At 37.9% G+C, this 11,807-nt stretch overlaps 1 protein-coding gene across 1 annotated transcript in view; it reads left to right on the top strand.

Moving 5' to 3' along the window:
- KLHL14 (kelch like family member 14) overlaps positions 1-10,922 on the top strand; it is a gene marked incomplete at its 5' end in the record, with an annotated part of 97,922 nt that extends 87,000 nt beyond the window's left edge. Inside the window, 4 exons of the mRNA XM_082853656.1 lie at positions 4,521-4,711; positions 4,793-4,951; positions 7,954-8,111; positions 10,649-10,922. Coding sequence (XP_082709782.1) covers positions 4,521-4,711; positions 4,793-4,951; positions 7,954-8,111; positions 10,649-10,789 — 649 coding nt within the window. The 3' untranslated portion in view covers positions 10,790-10,922. The remainder of the gene's footprint in view (positions 1-4,520; positions 4,712-4,792; positions 4,952-7,953; positions 8,112-10,648) is intronic.
- Positions 10,923-11,807: the final 885 nt, after the last annotated feature.

Here is an 11,807-nt window from a genome sequence, read left to right on the forward strand (position 1 = left end):
AGTGCAGAACACCCTCCCAGTTCAGCAGAGAAATGGGCACGTGACCTCCAGGCTCACTCAACCGTAGGTCAACTCAAGAGTTGTATGCCTGCTGCCTATGAGGTTACTGACAGAAGTGATTAGACAAAAGTATAAAGATAAATGTAAAGCTGATGAGTTGTTTTGCCCTCAGATTTAGGATTTGATTCTTCAGTAAGAAGAGGGCAAAAATGAACACTTGGATCAATAAAAATGCTTTGGTGACTTTAATGTTGTTTTCAAAAAAAGTAGACATTTTAGGTATTATTCTTGTGGAGATATTACCCCCTAGCTAGTCTTGGAAACAGAAAAGAAAAAGAAGGGAGGGAGGGAGAGAAAAAGCCATTTGGAGAGCACCAGTAACAAAGCTTAAGTTTCACAGACTAGGTGAAAAGCTGGAAGCAAATACAACAAAGATGTTTCCAAATTTAAATACTATGTTTCTAGCAGCCTTACAAGAAACAATGGGAGACAATATTGTGTTTTTAAAAATCTGCTGTTTTTAACCTGATGGTAGAAGTCAAAAGTTGAAACTGAGATACAATCTCAGTTTTCTGACCTAAGGGTCAGAAAGAACTTTTAAAGTTCTTTAAACACAGGTTTAAAGTATATTTGTAGACGTCATTGGTAGTCTTTTTAAACTTATCTCAATTCATTGAATATTCTCTCTGGCATTGGGACGGGGGGTGGAGGGGTGGAGGAGGGAGAGAAGAACAATTTGTAATACAAATAGTGTAATTCCATTAAAAAATCTTCAATAATCTTGAGCTTCCTTTTCCCCCCCCCCCCCCCGAAATAAAACAGCCTAATCAGGTGTGCTCTTCATGTGGGTAGGTGGGGCAGGAAGCATTCCCAGGAGAGACCTGGTATGGTAAAATTTTAGCCTCGAGCAAATGTTCACAGTTGCTGATAGACCATTAACTGTCCAGTGTTTCTATAATGCATTTCGTGAATTCTCACTTTGGGCATGCAAGGGAATAAGTCAGAGACTCAGAACCTTCGCTATTAAAATTTCTGCATAAAAATGCACTTTTAGTCAGGAAGTGAAACCTACTGATCCCCCCCCCCCCCCCGTTCAGAACCTAACAGTGACACTGTGTGGATAAAGCTAGGAGTACACGGAGCATCAGATTAAGAACGCCTGGGCTAAAAATTGAGCGTTCCGAGAGGCTCCCTCGGGTTAAGAGAGGAAGGAAGGAACCAGAACAGAAAGAGTGAGAAAACTGAATTTTAGACAAGATAAAAAGAGTTCACACTGACAAAAGAAGATCCTTCTCTTATTCTCCACTATCTAAACTTCATTAAATAGAGGATTTTCATACTTGTCATGACTAACATTTTTCTCTTCTAAACCGGAATATAGTACATAATATATAGAAGAACTCAGAATATAGTATGTTACCCACATGGTCCAAACTATGGGATTGGCCCACTAAAGATAGCCTATTAGTAAAATTAGTAAATTAATTATTTCAGACGCTCCAAAACCTGTCATAGAATCATACGGAAGAGGGATACCGACCTACCCTGGTGGCAATGATGCAAAGAAATATCTGTGTTACTTTAGTACAGATTTTTGTAGACATGAGTCGGTCTTTTCAATCAAATATTTTAACTTGAGAAGGTAAAAGTGCTAGTAAAATAACCTTGACCTCTCATATTCAATAAGAGAGCAATTGAAATCTGGTTAGAGAAATGGAAGGAACCAGTGGTCCATCTGTGTGCACTTAATTTTGCTATTGTTATTAAACCTAATTTTATATTTAGATGAGTTTTTACTTCTTTACACCAGGAAATCCCAAATTTTTTAGGTTGTTAATCCCCTTGATAATATGATTAAAAACTTCCCCCAAAAATCTTTCTCCAAACATATTCCAAAAATGCACATATATACATATATATATATAATATATGACATTTTATTAAAAAATTCTTTTTACAATTTCAGAGCTTCATATATCCCTCAGAAGACATGGGCCCAGGATAACAACAACCCTTATTTAATGAAATCTATCTCACTTGCTCTTTATTCTCCTTCCTACTTTTATCCTTCTCTCATTTTCCTTTCATCATCTTTCTGTGTTCTGCACAGCACGTATTTCTTTCAAAACCATCAAGAAAATATAGGAAAAAAAAACATAGCCAAAATATTACTCTCAAGCTATCAACGATGCTAACAATTCTAGGACTATCCAGAAAAACTGAACCTTACGATCTAGCGATCCCACTTTCGCATATACTGTATCCAAAGGAACCAAAATCAGTAACTTGAAGAGATACCTGCGCTCCCACGTTCACTGCAGCATTATTCACAAGAGCCAAGATACGGAAACAACCCAAGTGTCTGCTGACAGATAAATAGATAAAGAAAATGTGGTGAATATATAGAATGGAATATTATTCTGCCATAGAAAAGAAGGAAATCCTGCCATTTGCATGACAAACATGGATGAAACTGAAGGTGATCGTGCTAAGTGAAATGCCAGACTGAGAAAGACAAACACTGTATGATATCACTTATATGTGGAATCTTATTTTAAAAGTCAGACTTAAAGAAACAGACTAGAATGGTGGTTGCCAGGGGATAAGGGTGGGGAAAATGGGGAGAGATTGGTCAAAGGGTACAAACTTTCAATTATAAGTAAATTCTGAGGATCTAATGTACAGCATGGTAACTACAGTTAATAATACTGTATTGTTACTTGAAATTTGCTGAGAGAGCAGATCTTAAGTGTTCTCACAAGAAAAACAGTTACTACATGAGCTGGTGGATGTGTTCATTAATTTGATTGTGAAAATCATTTTACAGTGAACGCACAAATCAAATCATCACATTGTACCCTTTACGTGTATTACAGTTTTGTCAATTATGCCTCAGGAAAGCTGGAAAAAATAAAATAAAACTGCATAGATCACCATCCATAACATATGCCATACATTTATGGTATAAATTATATAAAAACACTAAAGAATTTAGTCATCACTTAAAATACTATTCGGAAAAGTTTATATGCAAACATCTTGATAGCTGATTTTTAAAACCTTTTTATCCAAATATTATCAACCAATAGCTCCTGAGTATGAACAAAACGTTGGACACTATGACAAACACTTTACGCATGTGTTCACAAATAACCCCATGAGGAAGGTACCGTCATAATCTCTATGTTACAGATGAGTAATCTGAGGCTGAGGGGGTTAAGTAACATGTCAAAGCCCACACACCCAATAAGTCGTACAACCAGGCAGTCTGATTCCAGAGAACAAACTGTTCATCAAGATGCTGTATACTGCTTCCCAGAGGGTTTGACACTTAGTAAACACAACTTGGAAAATCTCCAAACAATATAGGTTTACCTGATTTAAAACCTCTAGGGCTCCTGATTTTGCTGTTGACATGGCCCAAGAGTCTTGGCATCAATTTTTATAAAGACCATTAATTCAATAAACATAAATTATGTTCTCTGAGGGGCTTGGCACTTTACGATTGTACTTTTTCAGTATTGAACCATATGTTATCCTTATGAAGTATATTATTCCAGTAGCGTGAATGAGAAAAAAAGCGAAAGGTCAAGGACTTCCTCAAGATTTCAACCTAGTCATTCTAACTCCAAATCTTTGAGTCCTCTTCCAACCTCTTTTCTCCCTCAGCTCTCATATATTATTAGTAACTAAGCCTTACATCCTCCTTTAAAATATCTTGCATCACCTCTTTTCATGTCTTCTACTAAAATTCTAATTCAGGTCCTCAATCTCTTACTCCTAGATTATATTCTCCCTCAGAACTGGCCTCCCGGTCTCCAGTCCTTTCAACACAGCATGCATGTCTTTTGCCTTTGATGGCAGGTGGGATAACTTAATAAATAGTCTCTCTTGCAAAGAGACTTTAAAATATCCTTAGAGGTTCGTGAGAATCAACACCAAAAGCTACATAGATGAAGTTCCTAATATGGGTTATATAAGAGCAAGATTTCAACACTATATTCAGTTGAAGAAGTTTCTCTATTTGCAGTCATACTGGGAAGAAAAAAGAAAAAAATGATAATTGAAGAAAAATTTTGATGATGTAGTTCTCTTATAAACTGGGAACAATGACCCTTGAAGGACCATAAAGAAAGTGAATGTCAAGATAATTTATTATTGTTGCATTATCTACCTCATTTTTCACTTTGTCTTACTGAGCTGTGATATCCTTACAAGGTACCAAATATCCCAAACATTAGTGAACACTTCAACAGTGTATGAAAAGCAAGATAAAAGAGCTGAAACAAAGAGTTCGTGAATTTCTCCCCTACTGTGACTTTAGTATCCATAATCTTAACCAGCATGGGCACTGCAGATGGTTGCTGTACAAGGTCTCAGATTTAGAAGGGAGCTATACGTGTAATTTCCAAAGGTCTGCACCCCTTTCTGAAGCAGGCTGTCCTCGCTTCCCGTGACTGACTGGGCTCCTTTTGTGATTTACATTGGGTTGTTTTGTTTTTTGGTTTTTTTCATTGTAGAAGAGCCAGTTTCTATGCATGTCGGTTGGACAAACATTTATACGTTATTGGTGGACGGAATGAAACTGGCTACTTGTCCAGCGTGGAGTGCTATAACCTAGAAACAAATGAATGGCGTTATGTGTCCCCTTTGCCACAGCCTCTGGCAGCTCATGCAGGAGCAGTGCACAATGGGAAAATATACATTTCAGGCAAGTCATTCATCCACTTTGTGTTACAAAGTTCAGTTCCAAGGCATTTTCTTGACTTGTGTGTCTATGCTTAATTCACAGGGGGTGTACACAATGGAGAATATGTCCCATGGCTATATTGCTATGACCCCGTCATGGACGTCTGGGCTCGAAAACAAGATATGAACACAAAACGCGCCATCCACACTTTGGCTGTAATGAATGATCGCTTGTACGCAATTGGAGGAAATCATTTGAAAGGTCTTTTTTTTTTAATCACAATAACATTTGCATCTCATGTTTCTTGCTAAGGGGGTTTCTCGTTAGATAATCATAGTTAACCAAGTAAAAAGGTTGACCAAATAAAATCTACTCTTTGCAAATTAGCAGTACCCTTGGGCAAGCACTTATTTTGGCTCTCCTGCAGATAGGATTATTTTGAAGTTACCACATACATTAAAGAAATGAATAATGATGTCTACAGAAAATTTAAAAAACTAGAGCATTAATAACTGAAAAGCACAATTTTTTGTAACAATGAATTCAGTAAAATAAATTATTCCTTATCACCAAAATTATAGTAATGGATTTTTTCCAGAAAATTGTTTTTGTAATAATCATAAAGAACTTTAGTCAGAGAAGCACAAAGAAGCGTGTATGTGATTTTTCTTAAAGAAAACAGTAGAATTTCACGTCTAAATTTAGAATTATTTCTTTGAAGAGTTGAATATCAAGCCATCTATGATTCTCAATTCTTTCCATTTGCTTTTTTAATCAGTAACATTTAAAGCAGAGTCTTTTTAGGGCCATATTTTGGCTTGTTTCCCTCCTCGTGTATGTATGTGACTGCAACTCTTTTGTAGTTTGTGTGCATGTGTGTAACGCCGAATTTGACAGGAAAGTGGAGAGACCTGTGATACTGAGAACATCATTGAACTGCTTTGAGCTTCCGTTTTCTCATCTGAAAATGAAGAAGGTGGTCAAGTTGTTCTCTAAAATCTCTTCCAGCTCTGACTGTCCATGACCTTTGAAATTGAACAAAGTGAGAAACAGGCCATCTGGGTATGGCACATAAGGCGATTCTGTGCATTTATTTTCCGATCATATACCCATCTTAAACCATGAGTTAGATATAGACATTTTTTCTCTTTTTCATAATACATATTTACCCCTAAATGTAATAAATACTGGACAAGTATAATCTTTAAATAAGTATTTCCAAGTTCCTATTCAATCAGAAATGACAATATTCTGGTCTAGATCTGCTTCTCACCTTAGAGGTCTCCTCAGTGGAAGGGAATTTATCTTTACTGTTTCAGACTCTTCCCATTTCATTCTTTTTTGCTTTCACTGGTGCTCTTTCATTTCAATCCATACTCCATTCATTCCTTTACATCAACGTATTTTGTATTAACTTTGTAGCTTTCTGCATTAAAATATGACTTCTACTAACTCCTTTTGCACAAGAATGCCTCATATTTTAGGAACTTTTAGTATTTAAGGTTATACTTGGACAGAAAAGACTTAGGTAATGACAACCTAAATGAAAAATAGCACATGCACATCAGAATTAGGTTAGCTCAGGAAGACATTGTGAAAGGGGGAAAGAGTATGGATTTTGCATCTAAGCCTGGGTCTGAATCCTGGTTATGTACTTAGAGTTGTGTGATCTTACTCTAGACATTTGCCTCATGTCTGTAAAAAAAGGGTAATTATCCTTTCCTTGGTAATTGTGAGGGTTATAGTCAACGTATGTACTCGGTACAGAGAAGGCACACATATCCTCATAGATGCCACTAGGGAAACTTGCCCAAATCCCCATTTCATATAAATGCTTCAACAATTATCATCAAACTCTTAATGTTAAAGGAAAGGATTACATCACAGGGTCGCAGTAAGCACATTGCTCTGTTGCTCCCTTATGTGATTTATTTTATGTAAAAAGTTAGTGGCCTGCGCATAGCACAGGGAGATCAGCTCGGTGCTTTGTGACCGCCTGGAGGGGTGGGATAGGGAGGGTGGGTGGGAGGGAGACGCAAGAGGGAAGTGATATGGGAACATATGTATATGTATAACTGATTCATTTTGTTGTAAAGCACAAGCTAGCACACCATTGTAAAGCAATTATACTCCAATAAAGATGTTAAAAAAAAAAAAGTTAGTGGCCTGAAATAGTCTGTCCACCACTTCAAGAGTGAAAATGTTTCTGATTTGTGGTCTATCTCTTTAATTACTTTGAAAAGACCGGTATGTTGACTAATTTACCATATGTGTTGTGATTGTCAGCTAGCCAACATCCATAGCATGTGTTTAACCATTAAAAAAAAAAAAATCCTTAAGGGTTTGGTCTGCTCGGTGACCCTGAAGCTCCCATTAAGGATTTTTCACTCCCTAAATGAAAGGCAGGGCTTCAGTGGAGTCTGGGGAAATGAGTTGTTCTCTGCAACCTAGTTACTGCTCCAGCCACTGAGAAATTTTATCAAAAGTGGGAAGAGTCTTTCAGAGGACGATAGCCCCCTACTCTAAACCTGGATCCCTAGTAGATACTGGAAACCATTCACATCATCACAGCTGTTTATACATATAGTCAGACTGTAAAAAAAAAGAAGAAAAGTAAAAGATTTTGAGAGAACTGAATATTCACTTAAGAAAAGCAATAAAGTTGAGTGTAAAAGTGTGACCTTTGAAGCCTGTTCACCCAGATTCAAATCTCAGCCTATCTAATGGCTGTATGACTAACTCAGGTCATTAACTCCCTCTGTTCCTCAGTTTCTCCTCTATAAAATGAATATAATGGTATCTATAGGATGCTTGAGGGGGTTAAACGAGCTCCTTTATACAAAGCACTTAGAAAACAACCAGCTTATTGTAAGCAGTCTATAAAATGCTTGCTTTAGCTATTACTATTTTAAATCTTTTAAAATAAGGTTTAAATAAACCTTTATTGATACTCCAAGGTAAATCAGCTTCTACCAATGACATCTAGCCAGGCATTTTTGCTTTGAAGTAATCCAAAGCATTCAGGGTTGGAGTGTCGGTGGCGAGGTGGAGTGTGTGGCGGGGGGGGTGGGGGGGGGTTGTCTGTTTGTTTCTTAGGTCTTTCCGACATGTCTCCCAATTTCACCAGTCAGCTTATACATGTGTCTTCAAAGACACAATTATCTACTTCTTGGCCCTAGTCCTTTTGCAAAAAGAAGCCCTAGCCTTAAATTGGGACCCTGAGAGTTTATTCTTTGGTGATTCCATTTTGCTATGTCACTTAGGTTTCTCCCACCTCGATGTAATGCTCGTGGAATGCTATGACCCAAAAGGTGACCAGTGGAATATTCTCCAGACTCCCATTTTGGAGGGTCGCAGTGGTCCTGGCTGTGCAGTGCTAGATGACAGCATTTACCTTGTGGGAGGCTACAGCTGGAGTATGGTAAGTGTCCACATTTACCTCCTCCTCCTTTTTATTTGTGCTTCCTTTTTGTTTCTCTCCAAATGTGTTACCACCCACACAAGTACCTTTTAAGAGTAACATGTTTATATGCACACAGTAAATTGCTTTAAGCTGTAAAATAAACTCAGTGCGGTCACTGTAGAGCTGTCTTGCTATCTGGTCAATTGTATCCGGTAGCTCTCTGCTTCCCTCCCACCCCCATGCTCTCCAACTAAAAGTTGGACTGAAGTGGTTTTTACAAATGTTCTATTAAAACTGTTTGACTGGGAGAGTGAAAAGTTTCTGACCAGCTAAGCATAAAAAATGGAAATTAATTGTTCAGTTACCCACAAATTCTATTTAGGATTATGTAATTCGCCATTGCTTTCCACTTTCCCCTCGCTTTATGATGAAAATTTCTAAACATACACAAAAACTGAGGGTTCAATGGGCCCTTGTTAACGCACCATCCAACTTTGACATCCATCAGTGCTTTGCAGTACTTACTTCATCTACCCTCCCTTTGAAAAATTTTGGTTGAAGCAATTTGAAGCAAATTCTAGACATGTTATTTCACCCTAAATGCTTCAGTATTCCTCTAAAAAAAAAAAAAATCACTTGTTTATGTAAACACACTATCATTATCACACTCAGTAAAATTAACAATAATTCCTTTATATGCAATCCATTTTCAAGTTTATCCCATTGACTTGAATAAAAATGTATTTTTCAAATTGATATGTTCAAATCAGGATCCAAGAAGTCTCACTTGGGGGCTTCCCTGATGGTGCAGTGGTTGAGAGTCCGCCTGCCGATGCAGGGGACACGGGTTCATGCCCCGGTCCGGGAAGATCCCACATGCCGCGGAGCAGCTGGGCCCGTGAGCCGTGGCCGCTGGGCCTGTGCGTCCGGAGCCTGTGCTCCGCAACGGGAGAGGCCACAACAATGAGAGGCCCGCGTACCGCCAAAAAAAAAAAAAAAAAAAAAAAAGTCTCACTTGTATTTGGTTATTATATCTCATACATCTCTTACAATCTGGAGGATTGCTCCTGCCCCTCTTCCTGTCCCATGCCGTTGTCTTGTTGAAAAAGCAAGGTCAGTTATCTTATAGAATATCTGATACTCTCGAATTGCCTAATGATTTCCTATGTTGTCATTTAAAAATAGTCCTCTGTCTCCCTATTTCCTATAGACTGGAAGCTAGAGATAAGGGCTTAAGTTCAGCTTTTCTCTGTTTTTTAAATTTTTTTGTTATTTATGTACCATTTATTTATTTATCTATTTATTTATTTGTCTGTTTATTTATTTTAGCGAGAACACGTAAGGAGGTGGCTGTGTAATTCAAATAACATCACATCAGAAGACACACAGGGTCTAATGGTCTACACAGTCACTTTTTAAATGATGGCCATTCCTATATTTTCCTATTTATGTGTGTTGGTTTTATAAGATTAATTTGGGATTTTAATAATATTAATTAGTTTTATTTCTTTTGCATCCAACAAGATTGTTATATAAAGTTTGGAGGAGCTTTAAAAAGCTATTAGTTATTTGGAAGTGAATGTGTATTGACATATGTCACTAGATATTGGTACATGTGCTCTTTTGCTAGTGGAAATTGATAGCTGCAAGAGTATGTATGTTTAGAACCAGACCCCAGGAATACACTTTCAGAAAACGATTATGTTGGTTGGGATTTTTGTTTGTTTCTTGCCTATGGTAAAAACAAAGCTGCTTTGATTTAGGAAGGGAAATATTATACAAGCACTAGCCTCAGAGGTTGACAAAGGAAACAAGATTAAAGACATTTTTTATTTCTCATGTGGCCTTTTCAAAATAAGTAAGTCAATGTGTGAAGAAGTTGGCACGTCTTCATTTCCAGTTTATTTTAAACTGGTTTTGAACCCCATCTCTGATTCTCTATAGTAGTAAGATAAAAATGGAAAAGTGAGGTGACAATCTAAAATCCAATTTACTTCTTTTATTTGAATATTTAAGATAGGGCTTCCCTGGTGGCGCAGTGGTTGAGAGTCCACCTGCCGATGCAGGGGACACGGGTTCGTGCCCCGGTCCAGGAAGATCCCACATGCCATGGATCAGCTGGGCCCGTGAGTCATGGCCGCTGGGCCTGCGCATCCTGAGCCTGTGCTCCGCGACGGGAGAGGCCACAACAATTAGAGGCCCGCGTACCGCAAAAAAATAAATAAATAAACAGAATATAAAAGATAAATTTTTTTTAAACTTAAACCAGAGGGATAATTTCCAACTTGAGGTAAGTTATCATAAGGGATTTATAAATCATCTAGGGTGTTGTAGGTGCTTGACTTTTATTATTAGCCACACACCCATACAAAAACCCAGATTTTGAAATCTTGCCAATCCCAAATTTTTCCTTAGAGTACAATGGTTTAAGATCCATGCTTTCATTTGGAATTTTTTTAGCAAGAGCAGAGAAAAAATATTGTCTTCTTAATGTAAATGTGATAAATAAGCTTGCTGTGGTAATTCTCTAAAGGCTGTCTTCTCTGCTATTCCAGGGAGCCTACAAGTCATCTACAATATGCTATTGTCCAGAAAAAGGCAGCTGGACAGAACTTGAAGGAGATGTAGCAGAACCACTGGCAGGCCCAGCCTGTGCAACAGTTATCCTGCCTGCCTGTGTACCTTACAACAAATAACACCAGGAAACCCTGGAATGAACAGTATCGCATTCTAGGAAGCAATGACAGGTGACATCCCTATTCTAATAGGAACAATACATCCTAATGGTACAACTGCCGAAACTCCATTCTTGGTTTCTGATGATTTACAAGAAGCTACAAAAGAAAAAGACCTGTCCTTGAACAGGTACTCTGTCTGTAACTCGGATTACACCGAACTTCCTGTGGTGATAGACTCTTCCGTTTCAGACTGGTTTTAACTTGTCCCAGCTTTATAAAAACTCCTCACATGGATCTCAACTTTCAAAAGGAGAAAGATAAAATACAGGAGAGTGCCCCCCAGAGAGACCTAAGATCAGTATTGTGCATTGTAGTCTACCTGCATGTGATCTATGTTGAAGTTTTGGGGATATTGTGTTCATGAATGATTCAAAATTTGACCCACCAAAAGACTCACACTGCATTACAGAAATTGCCACTTGATTCTGTATTCCTAACCTGTGGCGACTTCACAGATTCCGTAGGCATCACAGTTATAGAAAATCATAAAAGATTAAAGAGGAACATTTTTGTTTCCATATAACTTCATTTCATATACCTTTTGCCCCTTACAGCACCTCGTGGGAATGTAGAAGAGAAATATATTGGCTCTTGTAGCAATTGCTTTCTGCCCTGTAGGTTCCAGGCTAGCCAGAGTCATAATTTCTGTGTCCTCAGTTTTATCCGAAAGATTAAGACAAAATACGGTGTGTCACCATTCAGTTTATAGAGGCTCACTCTTTCTCATTTGGAGCAGCATATTAAGTCATGAATACACCTGGTCTTTGCTTCGAAAATATAGGACTGACAAAGACAGTCATGCAATATTGAATATTCTGTAAATAGCACATCTGGCCCAAACTTAACCCCTAATGAAAACTGAGAGATTGCTTTCGGAAATTCAGGAACGAAAAGACAGATTTCTCTTAAGAACTGTCCCCTTTCCTCTCTGTCCCTAAAACACACAACTTGAAGAGCCTCAGGAGCAAACCGTAGC

This window comes from Leucopleurus acutus (genome assembly GCF_964270905.1).
Source record: "Leucopleurus acutus genome assembly, chromosome: 13".
In the NCBI taxonomy this organism is placed as follows: Eukaryota; Metazoa; Chordata; class Mammalia; order Artiodactyla; family Delphinidae; genus Leucopleurus; species Leucopleurus acutus.